The sequence below is a fragment of the Calidris pugnax genome, unplaced genomic scaffold (genome assembly GCF_001431845.1).
Source record: "Calidris pugnax isolate Ruff unplaced genomic scaffold, ASM143184v1 scaffold540, whole genome shotgun sequence".
Taxonomy (NCBI): Eukaryota; Metazoa; Chordata; class Aves; order Charadriiformes; family Scolopacidae; genus Calidris; species Calidris pugnax.
The window spans coordinates 78695-88609 of NW_015091579.1; the positions used below are offsets into that span (position 1 = coordinate 78695).

Consider the following 9915-nt stretch of genomic DNA (forward strand, 5'->3'; position numbering starts at 1 on the left):
AAGATCCAGCCTGAACCTCCCCTGGGGCAACTTGAGGCCATTTCCTCTCGTCCTGTCGCCTGTGACTTGAGAAAAGAGACCGACCCCCATCTCTCTACCCCCTCCTTTCAGGGAGTTGGAGAGAGCGAGAAGGTCTCCCCTCAGCCTCCTCTTCTCCAGGCTGAACACCCCCAGCTCCCTCAGCCTCTCCTCATCAGACTTATTCTCCAGACCCCTCACCAGCTTTGTCGCCCTTCTCTGGACCCGCTCCAGCACCTCAATGTCTTTTTTATGTCCTTTGAGAGGCCTCTCTGCTAATAACACTCTCTGTCTGGCCGCAGAACGTGCGTCGGCTGCTGCAGAACCCCAAGGTGACGGAGCTGGACGCTGCGCGGCTGGTGATGCTTTACGCCCTGCACTACGAGCGCCACAGCAGCAGCAGCCTGCCAGGGCTGGTGGCTGATCTCAAGAACAGAGGGGTCTCAGAGAGGTATCGAAAGGTAACGGCACCATTTCTTCTTCTGCTGGACGAAGGAGCGGGAGGGGAGAGCCCAGAGGTGGAAAAATCACGGAATCACAGGGGTGGGAAGAGACCTGTGGAGATCACCCAGTCCCAAGCCTGGCCCAAGCAGGGTCACCCACAGCAGGTCCCACAGGAACGTGTCCAGATGGGGTTGGGATGTCTCTGGAGATGGAGACCCCACCACCTCTCTGGGCAACCTCTGCCAGGGCTCTGCCACCCTCACAGCAAACAAGTTCCTCCTCATGTTGAGATGGAACTTCCCCTGTTCCAGTTTGTGCCCGTTCCCTCTTGTCCTGTCCCTGGGCACCACTGGAAAAAGCCTGGCCCCATCCTCCTGACCCCCACCCTGGAAGGATTTGGAGGCCTTGATCAGATCCCCCCTCAGCCTTCTCTTCTCCAGACTAAAGAGACCCAAGTAATTTGTTGTTAATTGCTGTAGAGCTGGCCTGCTTTTGTGCTGAGTCACCTCACACCTTGCGAAGAGAAGCCTGAGCTCAGCTGGGCCCAGGTGTTACTTTCCAAGGCGTAACTAATTCCTTAATTTCCACATCTCAAATCAGTGACATTATGAAGGGTTGAATAAAGCCGAGATGGCAGGAGCCTGGGACGGGTGCGCGACACCTAAACGGGGCCTGAACCTCCTTCCTTTCTCCTTCTCCTCTTCCTCCCCATCCCTTTTTCCTCAGCTCCTGCTGGGGAGGCGAGAGCCGGAGGCTCCTGGGGGCTGGGAGAGGGGGGCAGAGCTTGGCAAGACGTGGGGAGCAGCTGGAGAGGAGGTGGAGGAGCTGGGATGATGTCACCTTGTGTGGAGGATCTGCTGTCGCCGCAGCAGACGACGGCAACGAGAGGTTCCCTCCTCACTCCCTTGCTTGGATATGGGGAATAATTCTCCTCTTCCCTTTCCCTCCCCTTGTGCTGCGTTATCCTCTGGGGATCGACCCCCCTGACTGTTCCTCAAGGGGCCGTGCTGGGGCCAATACTGTTTAACATTTTTATCAATGATATAGACAGGGAGATTAAAGGCACCATCAGCAAGTTTGGGGACGATACCAAGCTGTGTAGTGTTGTGGATACACCAGAGGGATGGGATGGCATCCAAAAGGACCTGGCCAGGCTGGAGAGGTGGGCCCAGGTGAACCTCATGAGGTTCAACAAGAGCAAATGCAAGGTTCTGCACCTGGGCCGGAGCAATCCTGGCCACCAATACAAACTGGGGGGTGAGGGATTGGAAAGCAGCCCTGAGGAAAGGGACTTGGGGGTGCTGGTGGAGGAGAAGCTGGACATGAGCAGGCAGGGGACACTTGCAGCCCAGAAGGTCAATCCCATCCTGGGCTGCATCAAAAGCTGCGTTGCCAGCAGGTCCAGAGAGGGGATTCTGCCACTTTGCTCTGCTCTGGTGAGACCTCACCTGGAGTCTTGTGTGCAGGGCTGGAGCCCTCAATAGAAGAAGGACATGGACCTGATGGAGAGGGTCCAGAGGAGGGCCACGAGGATGATGAGGGGGATGGAGCACCTCTGCTCCGAGGACAGGCTGAGGGAGCTGGGGTTGTTCAGCCTGGAGAAGAGGAGGCTCCGGGGAGACCTTATAGCAGCCTTCCAGTACCTGAGGGGGGGCTACAGGAAGGCTGGGGAGAGCCTGTTTAGAAAGGGCTGCAGTGACAGGACGAGGGGCAATGGCTTCAAGCTGGAGGGGAACAGCTTTAGACTGGAGATGAGGAGAGGGTTCTTCACTGGGAGGGTGGTGGAGCACTGGGACAGGTTGCCCAGGGAGGTGGTTGAGGCCCCTTCCCTGGAGATATTCAAGGTGAGGCCTAGTGAGGCCTGATGAGGCCCTGGGCAACCTGGTCTAGTTGGGGGTGTCCCTGCTGACTGTGGGGGGGTCGGACTAGATGGCCTTTGGAGGTCCCTGGGCAATTCTATGATTCTATGACTCCTTGGCCATCATTCCAGTAGCTCCACAGAGCCAAACGAGACCGTAAAACCTGCCTGGAAGTTGGTTTCTTGGGTTAACAGGACTGGTTTTGCCTCTCTCCCTGCAGCTGGTGTCTGCCGTGGTGGAGTACGGAGGGAAGCGGGTGCGGGGCAGCGACCTGTTCAGCCCCAAGGACGCTGTGGCCATCACCAAACAGTTCCTCAAAGGCCTGAAGGTATGAAATCAGCTGCAGATGAAATAAGGGTGGTTTTAGTCAACGGTTGTGGGGTGAGACTTGCACTCAATCTCTTCAGAGATTTCATCGTAAGCGCTCTGGGCTTTTAGGCCATAATTCTCATGGAAGACGATGGGAGGGACTCTTTGCCAGGAAGGGTAATGATAGGACAAGGGGAAACGGTTTTAAATTGGAAGAAAAAAGATTCAGGTTAGATCTCAGGAAGAAATTTTTGACTCTGAGGGTGGTGAGACACTGGAACAGGTTGCCCAGGGAAGTTGTGGCTGCCCCATCCCTGGAGGGGTTCAAGCCCAGGCTGGATGGGGCCTTGAGCAACCTGCTCTGGTGGGAGGTGTCCCTGCCCAGGGCAGGGGGGTTGGAACTCGATGATCTTTGAGGTCCCTTCCAACCCAAACCATTCTATGATTCTATGATTTAGTTGCTGAAGAGCCCCTGTAAATCTGGAGGTTGGTGGTTAAGGCTCCCTGGGACCCTCAGATCACAGAATCCCAGAATCTTCTAGGTTGGAAGGGACCTTCAAGATCATCTTGTCCAACCGTCAACCCAACTGACAAAAATAGACACCCCCACAACAAACAAGGAGCATCATCACTAAACCATCCCTCCCAGCACCACATCAACCCGGCTTTTGAACACCTCCAGGGATGGGGCCTCAACCCCCTCCCTGGGCAGCCCATTCCAAGGGCTGAGAACCCTTTCAGGGAAAAAATTGTTCCTAAAATCCAGCCTGAACCTCCCCTGGGGCAACTTGAGGCCATTTCCTCTCGTCCTGTCGCCTGGGACTTGAGAAAAGAGACCGACCCCCACCTCTCTACCCCCTCCTTTCAGGGAGTTGGAGAGAGCAAGAAGGTCTCCCCTCAGCCTCCTCTTCTCCAGGCTGAACACCCCCAGCTCCCTCAGCCTCTCCTCATCAGACTTGTGCTCCAGACCCCTCACCAGCTTTGTCGCCCTTCTCTGGATCATCAGATGATGCTGATGATCTCTCTCTCTCCCCCTCCTGCCGCGCGGCGGTAATTCCTAACGAGCTTCGGTAATTCCTAACAAGCTTCTCTTGCCCTGCAGGGCGTGGAGAACGTGTACACCCAGCACCAGCCTCTCCTGCAGGAAACGCTCGACCAGCTCATCAAAGGGAAACTCAAGGACAACCAGTTCCCCTACTTGGGTCCCAACACCCTCCGGGACAGGTAGGTGAGGACAAAACCACGTGGAACTGAAGTCTCTCTGCTCCTCCCAGTGCTGCCCTTTGCTTTGTTCTTTACCTGGAGATGAGCAAAACCTTAATTTGGGCAGAGAAATGTCTTGATGGTGTCACTCTTCCTGGCCTTCTCCAGTAGCTGCCCTGGAGAGGGCTGTTGAGACTGAATGAGGGTTGTCTCTTCTCACTGGACAAGGTGGGACGTTCCACCTCCGAGGTGAAGGATCCCCCCGAGCTGCTGGGATGCTCACGTGATGGATTTCGACGTGGCCCTTAACTTCCCTCCTTGCCATCTGGTGTTTATTTGTAGAATACCAAAAATAGTCCCCCCTGCGAGCTCTCCCTTCCCAGCCAGCTCCTATTCCCGAGGAGAGCGGGATCTTGCTGAATACAGCTAATATCTGTCATTGAAAAGAACTCTGGTTTTTAGCTGAATTAGCTGGAGCTGAGCTCATCTGTCATCAAAAGAGTCATTAAAGGGTAAATTCGGGCCTGGGAGGGAGGACACTGATGGAGGGAGAAGATGACAAGGGGCATTTTGTACCAATGGCTCCTTTCCTGGGCGCCGCCGTTTCCTTGGTGTAAGTGAAGGGTAAATTCCACCAGGTTTTGTTGGGTATTTTTTGATGCCTTCTAGTGGTTGGGTTTATTTTATTCCTTCTGGGGGTGGGTGGTCTCCTTTGAGAAGATCCCACCGTTTCTTTGCTTCCTTTGGGTGCTCCGTGGTGGTTCATCAACCACGAAGTAACCCATGGCCAACCAGTTGGGGACCAAGGGTGAGCAGTGACGAGCGGGCCCCGAGCACCAGGAGCACCATGACTTCTCTTGGAGATGCTCCTCCTCCTCAGCCCCTTGCCCTGGGGCGTTGCCATCCATCCAAGGAAGATCAAAAAAGGCTTTTGGAGCATCCAAATTCCACGCCAGGCCACCAACAGGGGACATTAATGATTTTATTTATGAATAAGAAAGAATTATAGTCAGACAAGGAGCAATTTCTTTGTGTTTGTCCCCGTTAGACCAAGGAAGTACCTGCCTTACTACAGATTTTCCTTTGGAAATAAAATAGGGAATGAATAGGTGTGAAGTATCAAGGCCCCGAGCAACAGAAACCCTGTCCTCATGACTGAGGTGGATTTTAACCCAAGGAGAAGAGGTTGAGGGATGGGATTTGTGGTGGATCCGCAACGAGAACCGCATCCAGGCATCCCCAAACCAGAAACAAAGGCTCTTCTGACCTTTACCTTCTCTTCTTCAGTTCCCACCCACGTTTTCCTGAGCTGTGTTTCTCTTACATTCCTCTAAATATTTCTGGGAGAAGGTTCCACCAACCTGCCCCTCAGAACCCTGCTCCAAAGAACGGGCACATCGTTTAGTTGGGCTTTAATTCTTCCCTCGAACTGAAGGGAAACAGCAGTTGGATGAAGAGTTCAAGAGGGACAGGGAACTACTGGAAAGAGTCCAGCGAAGGGCAACAAAGATGATTCAAGGATTGGAGCATCTCCCTGATGAGGAGAGACTGAGAGAGCTGGGACTCTTTAGTCTGGAGGAGAGAGGGCTGAGGGGAGACCTTCTCAATGCCTACAAGTATCTCAAGGGAGGGTTGAAGGAGGAGGGAGCCAGACTCTTTTCAGTGGTTCCCAGTGAGAGGACGAGGGGCAACGGGCACAAGTTGGACCAGACGAGGTTCCACTCAAATATGAGGAGAAACTTCTTCACGGTGAGGGTGACAGAGCCCTGGGACAGGCTGCCCAGGGAGGGTGTGGAGTCCCCTTCCTTGGAGATTTTCAAGACCCTCCTGGATGCTCCTGAGTAACATGCTCTAGCTCTGGGCAATCCTGCTTCAGCAGGGGAGTTGGACTAGATGATCTCTATGGTCCCTTCCAACTCTAAAAATTCAGTGAAATTCAGTGAAATTCAGTGAAGGGAAATGGGAGTTTTCACCTCCCTCCCTTCTCTGCGGTGATGAGGGCAACGGAGAGTTCATGGTGTTGGGATTTGAGGGCTCCAGACCCACAGGGATGGATGGCAGGACCTTCTCCCTGCAGGTGCTGGAGAAATCCTCCTCTCAGGCACGATCCGCTGTCCCCCAGAGCGGAAAACTCCGGTGATTGGGGAAGGGGATGTGAGGAAGGTGGAGCCCTTCCTTTGAAAGCAGAAAACGGACAGAATTTGGCTGTTATTTTGTATTTTCTCAGCTGAATTCTCCCTCTGCAAAACCGTGGCTGGTCCCTGCTCTTTGGAGCAAATCCCAGAGCTCGGAAACGCCGTCGTTGTCCTCGTTTGGCTCCAGAATTGATTGGAATTTACCGGCGGCAGCGTCTCCATCATGCATTAAACATGGGAGCCTGTGTGTGTGTGTGTGTGTGTGTGTGTGTGTGTGTGTGTGGTGGAGGCGGCGGGGAAGGGGGGGAGCTTTTCATCCTTAGCACCTCGGGTGAATGTTTAGGAGAGAAAATGTTTTAAAAGCAATTTAACAGGTGATTTAACAACAGGCTCCACCACGTCAGCCTTGATAAGCCCGTCACAGAAACGTGGTCTGGGGAGAGAAATCAACGAGGGGGGAAGAGAAATCAACACACCCCGCCCCGGTGTGTGTGGAACAGGATTTATCCTCCTGTTTTTGCCTGATCCCTCCTCGATTTTGCCTCTTTTCTTGCAGACCCCAAGACATCATCGTCTTCATCATCGGAGGGGCGACTTACGAGGAGGCGCTGACGGTCTATAACCTCAACCGCACCAACCCCGGGGTGCGCATCGTCCTGGGGGGCACCACGATCCACAACACAAAAAGGTAAGAAACCCTATTTTTTGACTCTGGATGGAAAAACTCCTGACACGAGCAGGAATTTGGCAGCACCCAAGGGATCTCCGTTACGCCCTAAAACACAGAAAAGTGTAGAAATGGTCCGAGATCAGTGTCTGAGGGACACATCTGAGGGACATGTTACCCAGGGGAAGGTTTAACCTGCCTTTGACCAGTTTTGAGTGCGAAGAAGTAGATGTATTGAGTTTTTTCTGCTCATAATTTTCCCCAAAATCCATCCTAAACCTCCCCATTTTGAGTGCAAAGAAGTAGATGTGTTGAGTTTTTTCTGCTCATAATTTTTCCCCAAATCCATCCTAAACCTCCCCTGGAGCAACTTGAGGCCGTTTCCTCTTGTCCCGTTGGGAGAAGAGACCGACCCCCCCTGGCTACACGCTCCTTTGGTGGGTTGGAGTTGGAGAAGGTCCAACGGGGGTTGGAGAGAGCCAGAAGGTCTCCCCTTAGTCTCCTTTTCTCCAGGCTCAACCCCCCCAGCTCCCTCAGATGCTCCTCACAAGTTCTCCAGACCCTTCTCCTTGGCCTCCAGACCCTTCTCCTTGGCCTCCATCAGTCCCTTCTCCTTGGTCTCCAGCCCCCTCTCCAGCTCCGTTGCCCTTCTCTGGACCATCTCCAGCCCCTCAATGGCTTTTTTTTTGGTCACGGGGGGCCCAAAACTGGCCCCAGCCCTCGAGGTGGGGCCGTGGATGGCATGATAGGAATGTGAGAGGCGACCCCCCCTTCTCTCCCATGTGTTGCACCAGAAAAGGCCGTGAAATATCAATCCTGGGAGAGTCCCAAGCGTTTTCCATCAGCTGCTCCCAGCTTTGAGGGAGCTCCCTGCTCCAAACTGGGGTGGGATGAGTTTCCTCATGAGTTTCCACCCTGTGGAAACCCAAAGGAAGTCCAGTCCTGCAACTGGAAGGAAAAATTAACACTGGGAGGAGATTTTCAGATGTAATTAAGAGCTTTGGGTGCCCGAGCAGCCTCCTGGGGTGAAGGAAACACACTTTATTACCATCCCTGGGGTTGGAAGTCAGAAATACAGCTGTCCAGCACTTCATTGATCCCACTTACTGACAGGTGGGCTCTGGGGCAGCGAGGAGGCTAAAAATCACTTTGGTTTCCAGCCCATATACGTGCTCTGCCGCTGCCTCGGAGCCCAGAGAGGGATATTTATAAAATCCTTGCACTTTTGCCCTTCCTTTTCACGCCTGGGAGGGCTCGTCAGGCTCCAGAGCTGCCTGCACCAGAAGCACAAAGGAAATCCAGTGGCTCCTATGGTGGAAAAAAATGCCCAAACCCTCCAAATTCATCGAAATTTGCCCCGTGCTTTAGCGCCAGGCGATTGGAAAAGGGGCTGAGCCCAGCAGTAAATTGCTTTTCTGAAGTGGGTTACAAAGGCAAGTCTGTATTAGCCCACATATCGACTGATTCCTGCCCAAATTACCCGGCTTCCTCAACCTTCTGCTTCACAAAGTGGCCTTTGAACTAAATCCTCCTTTAGCCAGGCCTAGAAATAGCAATAAAAAGAGACCCGCGGACGGAGAAGCTGCTTTTTGACTGATAAAAAGAACAAAGTTGAATAAAATATCATCATATTCAGCCTGGCACCCCCTGTACCTCCTCGTCTGGTGAGCAGGAGGGGGGGTTTGGGCTTTAGGTTGCCATCCCAGCTCTTCTGGTGGCCTCTTTGGGCAACTCCCTCCTTTGTCTCCAAGTGGGAATGGTCTCTCAGTCCAGCTTTAGGGAGTTTGGGATTTGGAGCCAGATCTTGGATTTGTGCTGGGAGGGAGGAACGTTACTGGGGGCTTCCACCTCGCTTTGGTGCAGCCTCTGAATTATTTACAGAAAAACGAGGATGCTGGCTCAAAATTTGCATTTCAAAGAATGGAAGTGAGGGGAAAAAAAAGAGGAAAAGCTAAAAAAAAAAAATAACATTGCTTTTTAAGGGCTGACTATTCCAAAGTTCACCCAGGGAATTCCGGGGTAGGGATGATGGAGGGTCCCATCCTGAAACCCCAAGTGATTTGCCTTCCCCGAGTGGCTTGAGTAAGATTTCCTAAGGGATGAGAGGCCACATTGGTAATAATAAGATTAAAAATTATAAGTTTGGGGTCAGTGGAGCCCTTTTTAAGGCTCTGCTCAGCTCCTGCAGGCCGAGGAGGAGCAGAGGAAGGAGCACACGGGGTCAGGAACACCTGAGAAATGTGGAATTTCCCCCTCCACGAGTGTTAACCCCGATCCCAGCTATTCCTGACGGGAGGAAACACCAGATTTTATCATCCTAACTCCTCTGGTAATCCACTGGCTTTCCTTTAATGAACCCGGGCTTATTTCTGGCCGGATTAGGGTTGATATATCACAATAAACAAGGAGATTGGGATATTAATGCGCCGGGCGGCCCGTGTAAGCGCATTAATCCCCTGCTTTCATTGTTCTTACCAGCCCAGCTGAAATTACGCTCAACATCTGTGTTTAAAACGGGGGGAAGGTGGCTTAAGGGATATCCATTCCCCTTTTTTTTCCAAGGGGGGGGGAGACAAACAACCCCCCAGAGCTGGTTATGTTGTTAGAGGAGTATATTTACAGTTTATCTGTTTAAGAGACCATCTGCGTTGTCCAGTAGATGCTTTAAAATGTGTTGGGGGGGAGGAAATAATAAGCATCGGGATGAAAAACAGATCCTGAAGCATCCAGAGGAGGAGAGGAAACTCTTTGAAGTTTCCGTGTCAAGGGGAATGTGTCCCCTGTTGATCTTTATGGATTTCTCTCTGTAGAGATGGCAAAAAGGGGGGGGATGATAAAAAAGCTCATATCCTGACGTGAATGGTTCAATAGGAGCCATTCCCTATCGATAAAATCAGGCTGCAGCCACTGGCAGGCTCTGCTGGGGAGCTTGGAAATCACTCCCAGGGGTTTTACAAGGTAAAAACCAGAGGTTTTTTTGGCTTCTCTCCTCTACCTCCATCAGATAAATCCATGTATTTCACCTGTTCCTCAGCCTCTTCCCTGATATCACCCAGGGAGAGGGTGAGGAACGTGATGGGGTCTACAACCAAGAGCTGGGAGAGAAAAAACACTCGTGAAAGGTGAAAGGGAGAGCTCAGAGGGTCAGGATTAGGGGCAGGGAATCTCCTTGGGAGTCATAACAGGTTCCTTCTCCGGCGGTTCCCCGTCCTTCAGATGGGAGGGAGGGTCACAGCATCACAGAATCTTCTAGGTTGGAAGGGACCTTCAAGATCATCTT

At 52.5% G+C, this 9915-nt stretch overlaps 1 protein-coding gene across 4 annotated transcripts in view; it reads left to right on the top strand.

Annotated features, from left to right (window-relative positions):
• VPS45 (vacuolar protein sorting 45 homolog (S. cerevisiae)) overlaps positions 1 to 9915 on the top strand; it is a 41108-nt gene that overhangs the window by 22585 nt on the left and 8608 nt on the right. For 3 of the 4 annotated variants that reach the window (XM_014961784.1, XM_014961783.1, XM_014961786.1), the window contains exons 11-14: positions 321 to 479; positions 2542 to 2649; positions 3733 to 3854; positions 6525 to 6656. In XM_014961784.1, the coding sequence (XP_014817270.1) occupies positions 321 to 479; positions 2542 to 2649; positions 3733 to 3854; positions 6525 to 6656 (521 nt within the window). The remainder of the gene's footprint in view (positions 1 to 320; positions 480 to 2541; positions 2650 to 3732; positions 3855 to 6524; positions 6657 to 9915) is intronic. The other variant, XM_014961787.1, reaches the window with a different exon arrangement.